The 12,432-nt window shown below is 47.7% G+C and overlaps 2 protein-coding genes across 2 annotated transcripts in view; both read right to left on the minus strand.

Moving 5' to 3' along the window:
- WDR33 (WD repeat domain 33) overlaps positions 1-3,641 on the minus strand; it is a 71,415-nt gene extending 67,774 nt beyond the window's left edge. Inside the window, exon 1 of the mRNA XM_069865001.1 lies at positions 3,523-3,641. The gene's annotated coding sequence lies outside the window, so the exon portion shown is untranslated. The remainder of the gene's footprint in view (positions 1-3,522) is intronic.
- Positions 3,642-6,294: 2,653 nt separating this feature from the next.
- On the minus strand, positions 6,295-9,786 carry POLR2D (RNA polymerase II subunit D). The gene is made up of 4 exons (XM_069864575.1): positions 9,684-9,786; positions 8,216-8,396; positions 7,678-7,773; positions 6,295-6,890 (listed from the first exon to the last, which is right to left on the minus strand). Exons 1-4 carry the CDS (start codon positions 9,754-9,756, stop codon positions 6,812-6,814), a joined length of 429 nt encoding a protein of 142 aa, XP_069720676.1. The 5' UTR covers positions 9,757-9,786; the 3' UTR covers positions 6,295-6,811.
- Positions 9,787-12,432: the final 2,646 nt, after the last annotated feature.

A 12,432-nucleotide genomic window follows, 5' to 3' on the forward strand; every position in this document is an offset into this window, starting at 1 on the left:
GCTCAAGGAAAAGTATCAAGTCAGTATGTTCCAAGAAGTGCTTAAGCTAGTAAGAAAAGTACTACAGTTACCATCAAAAGAGATTTCTGGGTTAGTGTTTGCTTGGTTTGGGTCTTTTTCCTTCATTAAACCAAGGTGCCTTTAGACAAAGGAAAGCAGCTTTAAATACCACCTTTTAAAATAAAGATTAGGAATTCTTAGCCGCTTCTCTAATTACAGCCTCCACAAAAATGCTGGCTTCTACTATGCAACAGCACATTGACGCCTTACTTTTTCCCACCATAAGCTTCAATTGTATTATCACAAACACGAGAACCATTCGAACCAGTATTTCCTTATATTAACTGTGCTATCAAAAGTAATATTGCACAACAGAGGAGAAACTAGCTTCCTTTCTTTCCTGGTAAATATATAATTCATAACACATTTCAAGTTTCACAACAGAATGACTGGTACACTCAGCATGACTGCAAAGAGCAGGCCGAACCAGAAATTACATCCTATGAGATGCTGTGTAGTTTTTTTTAATACTAGTGAGCAAGAAAGAATTTGCTGGTAAGCTTAACTTCATTTGTAGCTTCTTTTAGCTTCATATTAAAAGTATGGGATTGTGGACACTCTACACAGAAGAAAAACTAATAACAAAACACAAACAACAAAGAATTATTTAGCTATCAAGAAGTCTACTTCTCTGCTCCTGCTGTCAGAGTACTTTCTAAAACAAAAGAAAAAAATTAAGGTCATTTTAAGGTTTTAATCTTTGGAAAGATCTTTAACACATCCCTTCCCCACCACTATGCTGTAACAACATTCAGTTTAACTGAGGTTTACTTATCAATGACATCTCTTCATTAATATCAACCAAATCTGCGTATCTTAATCTTTACTATGTCTAAAACTTTAAATAACAAAATGAGACAGTATCAGGAACAAAACTACTTTCATAAAATTCATAAGCACACTACAGAGAGTTTTCAGCTTGCTTTTAAAACTTCCCTGTACAGAGATATGAATAGTTTTCTAAATTATAAGCTAGACCAACATCTGGGCAAGGTTAAAATTATTTTAATTTCCAGCGTTAGTGAACCAGCAATAGAAACTCCCTACAAACGCCCGTGGCTACCAGATGCAAGAAGTGAAATATTTTGAATGGAAACACGTCAGTAAGAAGTTAAACTGCATTCCTTCAATATTCCTACTCAATGAAACCTCTTCTTTCTTCAGATGAGTCAGAAGACATAGACATCTGCTAAGGATGAGACTAAACAGAAGCTTTCTCATCCCCTCCTCAGATTGAGGCCTCTCTTTGCTGCAGCAAAACAGGCACTTCTACTCCCTCTCTTAAGTGCTATTTAGGATGACTACACTATTATCTCCTGTGCTAACAGGAATACAAAACCGATGAGAAATCTTCAACTGCAACAGTCCAAACTGTCTAATGTTGGCTGCTGCGAGGGTTCAACAGAGGACCAATGCTGCAGGTAAAAGGCAAAGATTTTAACTGTCCATAGTGGCCAACACTTAAGTTTACAGGTTTTAGCAGTTCTAAGAGTAGAGTACTAAACATACACTTGTTTCTAGCACCTCACATTCTCTATAGCTCAAAGGGATTTGTTTTCTCCCTAGTCTTTCACTATTTATTTCTCAAAATTGATGCTCTTAATATAATCTAGTAGTTCAGTCACAGGCAGGAAGGTTGTGTGAAGCTTACCTTCTAAACTGCAGAGCAGCTGGGCAGAGAACTCCAAAAATGCCAACAGCAAAGCCACTAATGACAAGCCAGATCTTTCTCATGGCACTGTGTTTAAATGAAAAGTCTTTTAATTGCATTTTCAGGTCTTCCCATTAGAAACACTAAAGCACAACTGAACAGCACGTTAAGAACCTGATTTTGAAGCATAATTTAGGATGATATATTCTTACATTATAGATGATGGCAGAATATTGCAGCAAACTGTTGAGACATAGAAGTCAATTTAGCTGATAAAGAAATCAGGAAGAGGGAATCCCAAAGTATTTTCACACAACACTGTTTGCATATCATGAACTCCCTGACAAGTATGTACTTAGTGCTGCCTTTCTTAAAAGGAAGACAGCGAGGAAGAGCATAAAAGAATAAAAGAAACCAGCTGCAAGAAGGATGAGGAACAAAAATCTACATAGGAAGATTCACAAACACAACTCATAAATTGTGACTGAGCATATAACGAGGTACAAAACTTGTAGGGCACAGAATTACTTACCTATGAACACTTCTGCAAGACAGATGTGCTCAAAGGAGTACAAATATTTCAAAATACTGTATATGAAACCATACAGCTCTCTACTCACAACCAAGAAGCTAACAGCCAGCAAGAGAGAAACAACACCCATCTTCAAGAAGTTTAACGAGTTCTGCACCTGGGACATAAAAACCCCATGCAGTGCTACAGGGTTGGGGAAGAACGACTGGAAAGCTGCCTGGCAGAGGACATGCGGGTGCTGGCCGACAGCCAGCTGAACACGAGTCAACAGTGTGCTCGGGTGGCCAAGAAGGCCAGTGACATCTTGGCTTGTATCAGAAACAGTGTGGCCAGTGGAACCAGAAAAGAGTTCTCCCTGTGTACTCTGCGCTGGTGAGGCCGCACCTCAAATATTGCATTCAGTTTTGAGCCCCTCACTATAAGACAGACATTGAGAGGCTGGGGTGCGTCCAGACAAGAGCAACAAAGCTGGTGAAGGGGCTGGAGAACAAGTCTTACAAGGAGCGGATGAAGAAGCTGGAGTTGTTTAGCTTGGAGAAGAGGAGGCTGAGAAGAGACTTCATTGCTCTCTACAACTACCTAAAAGGAGATGTTGGTCTTTTCTCTTAAGTGATGGATGATAGGGGAAGCCTCAAGCTGCGCCAGGGGAAGTTCAGATTGGACATTAGGAAAAAATTCTTCACAGAAAGGGCCCTCAAGCAGTGGCAGAGGCTGCCCAGGGAGGTGGTTGAGTCCTCATCCCAGAAGATGTCTAAAAGGTGGTACTTGGGACCATGACTTAGTAACGGATACGAACATTTGGAGCTGATTATTACAAAGCTCTTCTCCAAACCAACGACTCTATGGTCCTCTCCAACGGAAAAAAGCTGAAGCACTTTTTCAAACTTAACACGCCACTCAGGTTTGTTACCGACGTCCTCATCACACACGGATGAGTCCCAACGAGTAAAACGTGCGACCACGTCGTTATTACAGCCACGCACCCACCCAGGGCCCGCAAACGCCCGTTACACACGGCTGTGCCGACGGTTAGGCCCAGGGCTTCCAGGCCTTGCCTTTAAACGCTCGCGACCCGATCCCCGCTCACACCCAAGACAGAGTAAAAAGGTTCTACTGCGAAAAAACAAGAGTATGAAGAGGCGGGATCGGGACACAGGGTGAGGGCAGGGCCGGCCGCGCACGCCGCGGGCAGGGCAGGGGCCCCGCCGCGGCCTAAAGATGGCGGAGGCCGCCGCGCCGCCCGCGCCGTCCCCGCCCGCCCCGCCGGCGCCGCACTCACCGTCCACGTCGCTCCCCTCGCACCCCGAAGCGCTCGCCCCGCCGCCTCGTCCCGCTCCGGGGCCCCCCGGGAGCCGCCGCCGCCTCAGGAGCCGCCGCGGCCGGGCGCCATCTTGCTCCCTCCCTTCCTGCCTGCCTTCCCCCGCGCCCGCGGGGCGCCCGCGCCTACGTCACAGCGCTGGGAGGGGGGAGGGGGCGCGGCCACGACTGCGCATGCGCCCAGCTCGGCCGAGGCGCACACGCGGGAATCTGCGCGTGCGCAGTGAGGGGCGGTGCTGCCCGCCTCTACCGCTCCCCTCCCCCCCATAGGTGCCCCGCGAAGGCGGGAACGGGAAGGAACGCATGCGCAATAAGGGGAAGGAGCTGCGCATGCGTGGTGGGGGCAGCGGGGGTGCGCATGCGCAATAAGGGCAGGATGGGGCGGGGCACCCCGACACGCGCAGGCGGGAAGGGAGTGAAGGCGCATGCGCAGTGCGGGTCTGCGCGACGCACCTTCCCCCCCTCCTTCCGGGTGCCCACAACAGGCGGAAGCGGAAGTGGCCGCGCGCGCGCAGTGAGGGGCGGCGGGAGCGGCCGGGGGCGCGGGGACAGGGCCGGGGGGAGCGGCTCGGGGTGAAACGGGGGAGGGAGGGGCGAGACCTGAGGGAGAAATGTTGTGCTGTGAGGGTGAGGGGGCCCTGGCCCTGGGAAGCTGTGGCTGCCCCATCCCTGGAGGGGTTCAAGGCCAGGTTGGATGGGGCTTGGAGCCCCTGAGCCAGTGGGAGGTGTCCCTGCCCAGCAAGGGGTGGATGGGCTTTAAGGTCCCTTCCAACCCAAACCATTCCATGATTTTATTGAAGGAAGGTATAAATCATTAAGGGAATGAATTAGCTTAAGCAATACTAAGAATTGGCCAGCTTGCAGTAAGAATGTGATTGTAACAGGATGTTAGAATCATAGAATAACCAGGTTGGAAGAGACCCACTGGATCATCGAGTCCAACCATTCCTATCAAACACTAAACCATCAACAAATCCAGTATTGTGCACCTTAAAGAAACATCTCGGACTGATGCTCCAAGCCAAGGAAAAGGCTGAAACAAAGAACAAACCAAGAGCTCACCAAGAGGACACAGTGAGGAAGGAGATAAGATAAAAAGCGTTGGAGGATTCTGAAAACACAAATGAACTGTGATGTACGTACAGAGTGACTGTTCAGATGTGATAATGAGTTCCATGTATGTTTAACTAGTATTTCCCAGAATACATAACCAGTGTTTCCCGGAATCAATATGAATAGGTATGTTTAACTAGTATTTTCCAGAATACATAACCAGTGTTTCCCGGAATCAATATGAATAGGTATGTTTAACTAGTATTTCCCAGAATACATAACCAGTGTTTCCCGGAATCAATATGAATAGGTATGTTTAACTAGTATAAAAGTACTGTAACCAGCCTAAATGGATGCACACATAAGGTGAAATAATTCCCTGTGTGTCTGATGTCGCATTAAAGAAATACCTGCTTAATAATCAAAATGGCATCGAGTTCAGCTTTTTCACAGCATCACTATGATATGGGGGGCTCGGTATTTAATAAGTAAAAATCTCTTCAAACTGCTTGCACAGAGACAGGTTATGGGGATGCAGGTTATCCTGTAGCAAAAGGGGACTCTTGAGTGCTGCAAAGCAAAGATTCACTCTTCCCACCTTGTTTTTTTCTTGTTCTGAAGCTGTAATTATGGCTTGGATCATCCTGGCTTGGATCAGCCATGGGGTGGCCAGCAGGAGCAGGGCAGGGATCGCCCCCCTGGACTTGGGCTGCTGAGGCTGCACCTTGAATCCTGGGTTCAGTTTTGGGCCCCTCAGAACAAGAGGGACATTGAGGGGCTGGAGTGCATCCAGATAAGGGAATGGAGCTGGAGCCCAGGGGTTCTGGAAGCAGCTGAGGGACCTGAGCTGTTTAGCCTGGAAAAGAGGAGGCTGAGGGGAAACCTCCTCACTCTCTGCAGCTCCAGGAAAGGCGGCTGTGGTGAGGTGGGTGCTGGGCTCTTTTACCCAGTAACAAGGATCACAACAAGAGAAAATGGCTTCAAGTTGTGGCAAGATATTAAGCACAACTTATATTACACTGGATATTAGGAAAAAATTCTTTTAGCAAAAGAGTAGTGAAGCACTGGCAGAAGCTGCCCAGGGCAGTGGTGGAGTCTCCATGCCTGGAGGGGTTCGAAAAGCATGTGGCCATGGCACTACAAGACATGCTTTAGTTGGAACAGTGGTGTTGGGCTGACTGTTGGACTGGAGGAGCTTGGAGTTTTTTTAAACCTCTATGATTCTGTTGACCACTCTGGTTACTGCAGTTCATTAGAGTGCCTCACACCGGGCCTGGTACTGGAAGGTCACTATAAGGTCTCCTCAGAGCCTTTTCTTCTCCTCCAGCCTCTCCAGATCACCCTTGTAGCCTCCTCTGGACCCGTTCCAACAGCTCCATCTCCCTCTTATGTTGAGGATTCCAGAACTGGACACAATACTCCAGATGAGGTCTCACAGGAGAGGAGCAGAGGGGCAGAATCCCCTCCCTCACCCTGCTGGCCGCGCTGCTCTGGATGCAGCCCAGGACACGGTTGGTTTCTGGGCTGTGAGTGCACGTTGCCGGCTCACATTGAGCTTCTCATCAACTGGCATCCCAGATCTCCAACAGAGTTTAATAATCACAGGATCTGCTCACCAAAGAAGTCCTCATTAATTACATCATAAATAGGCACCTAATGTTCATTAAACACACAGCCTTCATTAGAAATATTTTAATTTACACTAAACAACAACAGAAATCATTAAGCTTTTTAATCATTAAAGTTCCATTGTCCTGCTCAAACAATAAGAAAAGCCACCACAGAAACTAATGCTCCCCATCACTAAACCTTCTGAGAGTCAAGAAGTTTCGAGTTTCTCCATCTTTCAGAAGTTCACAAAAAAGACCTCACATCTATGTTTCTACTAAATTAAAAAACGGAAACGTTGAAAATTTCCAAATTGCAGAGAGGGACTTGGAAGAAACAAATGCTCGATCCACTGGGAAAAGGCTCTTTCTGGTTCTTTGGCACTCACAATACAGGTGTCCTTACCAATACACACACGGGACAAACCGAGAGGACTGGACTCCAGTCGGAACGCGCCTGTGGACGACACGGAACTGAAGCACCTGTATCCACAGCTTCCCTCACTCAGCCGAGAGCCAGATTGGTCCAGAGGGCTATGAAACCAAGTCCCTACATTCTTCTGTCCAGGTAAAAGGGTGGAAGGGTTAATCCTAATACTGGAAGCTGCGCTTAGTCTGAATGTCGTCAAGAATCTGCTGTAATTCCTCATCCTCAAATCGCCCCTCCAAGCTGCAAGGTAAGAACCATAAGGGGACATTAAAGGTTTCAGAAACAATCTCCTCCCAGATTCCGTTCATAGAGCCACAAGCCTCCCCCATCACTCTCAACGCCATCACCATGATACAATATGTGGAATATTTTAAAGCGGAATATTTTGATTTATGCTAAAGTACAGTTAAGTTTCATCTAAGCAGTTGTGGTTTTTGAAAGTTAGACAGAATGTCCCTCTGAGAGCAGGTTTTTTTCTCTGATAGAATCGTAGAATACTTGGGGTTGGAAGGGACCTTAAAAATCTCCCAGTTCCAACCCACATGAATGTAAGTGGGAAATAGATTCTGTAACCAGCTTTTGTCTCGTTGCACATGATTGATGGAGGTCACTCCCACACGTTACCCAGGCCTCATAAAGGATGTTTGCTTTCTGAAACTCCAAAAAAGTCTTAGTTTTATTTGCCAGCGTTTTCGGTATCATCACCCAACTGTGTGGTACCACCCAGAACATTACTGCACAAATACCTTTCTAATCCCAGTGCTCTGCCTCCTCTTTAAAGGGCAGAATCCCACTCTTCCCAGAATTTTCTGCTGAACAGTTTCAAACCATTTTATAGGAATGGTTGGACTCGATGATCCGGTGGGTCTCTTCCAACCTGGTTATTCTATGATTCTATACGAAGGCAAGTGCAGGTTTACACAGGATTCTAAATGCAGGCTATGAGCCCGTCAGTCAGTCTGCCCACAGCTGCCTTTAGATCACAGGGAAGCACACAGCAGCCCTTTTACCAGATCTAAATGCTCACCTAGGAATCAAAGCTTTGGCTTCCTCAGCTGTCTCAGGACACAGGTTGGCCAAACACGCTAGTTCAAATTTATGGAGCTTTTTCTGGAGCAGTAAACTGTAAGGGAAGACAACAACTTGATGAAATTACAAGGCAGACAAATATAAAAAGAGCATAAACCAAACCAAATAGGTATCTTTTTCAATGTTTTTTTTTCCGGAGGAAAGACTCATTATATAACCGCATAAAAGAAAAAAAATGTTACATCTCTTAACTCTGCTTCCCTGGAATCACTCCACTAAGTCTCCAAAACCCTCCTATTTACTGCAACTGGCTGTCATACAAATACTGAAAACAAAGCAGTTCAGAAGGCTTCACCGGAACAAGGCACAACCCTCCATGAAGAATTATGATTACATTTCTTGCCTCTTCAGAACGACAACATTCAGAATTACGGTATAAATCAGGAAATGCCACTAAACTGCACTTTCACACAGCAATGTCAACATTACACACCAAACTCTCCAGCACAGTCTTACACTCTGACTTTTCCACTCACCTACGGACGCTGGCAATGGTTTCACGGTTTTTGAAGCGGCTGAAGCGTGCCGTGTAGTTCAAGGTTTTCATGAAGACTTCTGAAAGCTCCTGCTCGTCTTCCGCACTCTCATTCTGTTGCTTACGATGCTCCAGAAGCATGTGCACTTCCGAATTCAGAAGAGTTTCCGCAGTTTCAAATTCTACAACAGAATGAGTGAACATCAGCAGAAAAACAAAGGTGAAGCATGGATGAAAAAGTCTACTGACAGAAGTTTTCCCTGCAAATTTAGCTTTGAGCAATAAAGACGTGCACAATGTGTCTCCCAGAAATTCTATGAGCCCAATCTCCAATGGCTGAGCAACATTTTATAAGGGAAATGCTGATAAAAACTACATCACAGAATCAATAGGTTGGAAAAGACCCCCAGGATTATCAAGTCCAACCATTCCTATCATTCCCCTCATTCCCCATTGTCCCCCATTCCCTTCACGGTGCCATTGTCCCCTTGTTTCTCTCATTCCCCTCACAGTGCCAGCCCTTCACTCCCCACTGTCCCCTCATGGTGCTATCATCCCCTCACTCCCCATTGTCCTCTTATCCCCCTCACTCCCCGTGGTCCCCTCATTCCTCATTGTCCCTTTGTTCCCCTCACGGCAACATCGTCCCCTCACTCCCCATCATCCCCTCACTCCCCATCATCCCTTTGCTCCCCTCACTCCCCACTGTCCCCTCACACTGCAGCTCGCCAGCACCCATCCCTGAAACATTTTTTTAATTTTTTTTTCCTCATAGCATGAAGATTTTTGGCCCAGAACTGCCCTTTCCATCTCCCCCCATCACCACCACACGCATCCCAGTGAGCAGTTTTATGGCCAATTCCTTCACTCCCACGGCTTTTCTCCTTTGCAGGGGCTGAAGCCACCACCTCCCGCTCTCCTCTCAATGTGGAAAATACCCAAATGCGCTTAAAAAAAATAATAACCCCCCAAAACCACCCAAGGATTGATTTATCTTCAGAGCTGGCGTGCTGGGAAGATGAAGCCTCACATCACTCTGAGTGACAATCACAAAACAGTTCGGGTTGGAAGGGACCTTAAAGATCATCCAGTCCCCCTCTGCCCTGGGCAGGGACACCTCCCACTGGATCAGGGGCTCCAAGGCCCATCCAACCTGGCCCTGAACCCCTCCAGGGATGGGGCAGCCACAGCTTCCCTGGGCAACCTGGGCCAGGGCCTCCCCACCCTCACAACAGAACATTTCTTCCCAAGATCTGATCTCAATCTCCCCTCTTTCAGCTTAAACCCCCTCCCCCAGTTCTGTCGCTGCGCTCCCTGACCCAGCACCCGCCCCGCTGTCCTGGAGCCCCTTCAGCGCTGGAAGCTGCTCCGAGCTCTCCCCTCACCAAACCGCACAGGCCCGGCGCCCCGCCCCGCCTCGCAGCTCCCGGTCAGGGCTGCGGGGGCGAGGACAGAAGCCTCTCGCTCACCTTTGGGGAACACGAGCTGCGAGGCGTCCTCCTCCACATCGCCCGCCCGCGGGTCGCTGCCGCCCGCCGCCATCACCGGAAGCGCCGCCGGAAGTCCCGCCCCCTCAGCCTGGGGCCGACCAGTCACAGGCCCCGCCCCCTCCGCCGCAAGCCCCGCCCCCTGACGCCGGTAGCACCCGGTCAGGAACAGGCCCCGCCCCCTCCCGCCCTCACCCCCCCCCTCAGGTTCTCTCCTGCCCGCAGGCAGCTCCGCCTCACACGGCAATAAAGCAATAAAGCACGTTAGTAAATTCTCGCAGCCCTAAGGCAGGAGATCTCTTAGAATCATAGAACAGTTTGGGTTGGAAGGGACCTCAAAGCCCAGCCAGTCCCACCCCTGCCCTGGGCAGGGACATCTCCCACTGGATCAGGTGCCCAAGGCCCATCCAGCCTGGCCTGGAACCCCTCCAGGGATGGGGCAGCCACAGCTTCCCTGGGCAACCTGGGCCAGGGCCTCCCCACCCTCATCATGAAGAAATTTCTCCTTATGTCCAGTCTAAATCTTCCCCTCTCCAGTTTATCCCGATTGCCCCCAGTCCCACCCCCACAAGCCTTTGGGAACAGTCCCTCCCCAGCTTTCCTGGAGCCCCTTCAGGCACTGGGAGGTCGCTCCAAGGTCTCCTCAGAGCCTTCTCTTCTCCAGGCTGAAATATCGTGGATCCAATCCCTCTGAGCACAGGAGCACCTGGAAAAACTTCACCTGCAGCAATCTCATGGAAACACCTAAAAAGACTTTTCACTAAACTCCAGACACACCTTGCGAAACCTTACAGGACATGAATATTAGTCTAGACTTACAGAACTCTTGACTTAGGATTGTAACATTATTTATTACTCACTGGTGAGAAACACGTCAGTTCACTCAGCCCAGAGACCAGAGCTGGCAGAGACCTGGGATCTGGCTGTCTGAGTGCTTAGATTGAGAGCCTGAAGAAACACTAGATGTGCTCATAAATGTGCAGGGAAGGCATCTGGGGAGGGTGGGACTGGATGACCTGAAAAGGTCCCTTCCAGCTCAAAGCATTTTATGCTTAAGGGGCAGAAGGGCATAGTCTGTATTCGGAAGGGAGTGGGATGATGCGTTTGCATCACATGAGGATGATAAGGTGCTTCCCAGTCCATTAAAGACAATATCCAACACCTCCAGGAACAAATACCTCTAAATAAACTTGAGGAGATTAATTAGAGAGGCCTTTCCTTGGCTTGGGAAGATCTTTGCTCCCTGATGGTAGTTTTCTAAGAGGTTTTGGAGCCCTGGAGAAGTTCCCTAAATGTTTGAGTGCAGTTCTGGGTCCTACCCTGTCTCTGTCTGTGTGTGACAGAACCAGATGCCCAGGGAGGCTGTGGAGTCTCCTCTGGAGGGATCCAAACCCACCTGGAAACTCCTGTGCAGCTCTTGGAGGCGACCCTGCTGCTCCCTTGCCCTGCTGGCCGCGCTGCTCTGGATGCAGCCCAGGACACGGTTGGTCTCTGGGCTGCGAGCGCACGTTGCCGGCTCATATTGTGCTTTAAAGACCTTAGAGATCATCACCGCCAACCACACCAACCTGAAGAAACCACTCCTGTTCTCACAGACTTGCTTCTGTGTCTGGGTGAATTGTTCCTTGCACGCTGGGAAAAGGATCACATTAAAAATAAACTAAGAATAAGAAGGGGTCAAATCCTATTCTTAAACATTTCTTATCAGGATAAACAAGAGCGGCAGAGAAGCTGATTGAAATCTGATTTTTTAAGTGGCACAAGCAGAAAAACATTCAGGAAGATGGAATGAAAATATCTGTTGGAACATCTGGGAAATTAAACAATTTCAATTAGGTTTACAAGAAAACAAGGAAATCTGTGCCAGATTGACGACAGAAGCATTGAAAACCGCTTGAAATCCTGGTGGCTTCTCAAATAACCCATCTACCCAGAACACGGTGATTATCATACCTCTCACAGAGGTTTAGGTTATTAATTTTGCTTTTGTTTTTCCCCCAGGATCTGTTCCACTTAAAAATACAAACCCTAAAACATTCAAGAGAAAGCCAGATACTTGCAAGAGTTTATAGATACTATAAAGAGGCTGTAGTGAAAGATAAACATTAATTATCACTGATGCGTTTGGTTAAGGTCTCAAGAGTCAAATAAGAGACAAATGAGAATGTTCCTGTGTTCCTGCATGGACACCCCCCCCCCTTCTTTTTATTTCTCATTTAAGCATTTAAAAAATAGCTTTTTAAACCCACAGTAAGTATTGCTAAGCTGCTGCAACAAACAAAACGTAACAGAACACCCGACTTATCCTTTGTCATTTCAAATCCGCACCGGCTTCTTCCTGACAAATACTGACAGGCTCAGCGTTTACCAATTCAGCTGGAAAACCCACGTAAGAAAGGAAGATGAGACAGATTATGGAGGATGATGTGATTGAGAGCTGCCCTGCAGAGAGGGACTTGGGGTGCTGGTGGATGAGAAGCTCGATATGAGCCGGCAACGTGCGCTCGCTTCCTTCCAACCCAAACTGTTCTATGATTCTAACTAAGAGAGATTTATTGTCAAGCCAACGTTATTTCAAGATACAAAGATACTTTGCTGTATCGTTACTAATGAAACATTCAATCTTTGGTTTTAATTTTCCAACTGTTCTTTCTTGCTTTCTTCTAGCGAGCCTGTCCTAACTATTTCCATCCCACTCTGGCAGCCCTATTGGTTCTGAACATTTAAGGTA

This window comes from Phaenicophaeus curvirostris, chromosome 10 (genome assembly GCF_032191515.1).
Source record: "Phaenicophaeus curvirostris isolate KB17595 chromosome 10, BPBGC_Pcur_1.0, whole genome shotgun sequence".
Lineage (NCBI taxonomy): Eukaryota > Metazoa > Chordata > Aves > Cuculiformes > Cuculidae > Phaenicophaeus > Phaenicophaeus curvirostris.

Excerpts from the sequence above, each read along its gene's own strand:
- POLR2D (XM_069864575.1), bottom strand. The coding sequence starts at position 9,756 with ATGGCGGCGGGCGGCAGCGACCCGCGGGCGGGCGATGTGGAGGAGGAC. Across the intron at positions 7,774-8,215 it reads ACCATTGCCAGCGTCCGTAG|TTTACTGCTCCAGAAAAAGC; the intron begins GTGAGTGGAAAA and ends CTTCCCTTACAG. Across the intron at positions 6,891-7,677 it reads GCCAAAGCTTTGATTCCTAG|CTTGGAGGGGCGATTTGAGG; the intron begins GTGAGCATTTAG and ends CTTACCTTGCAG.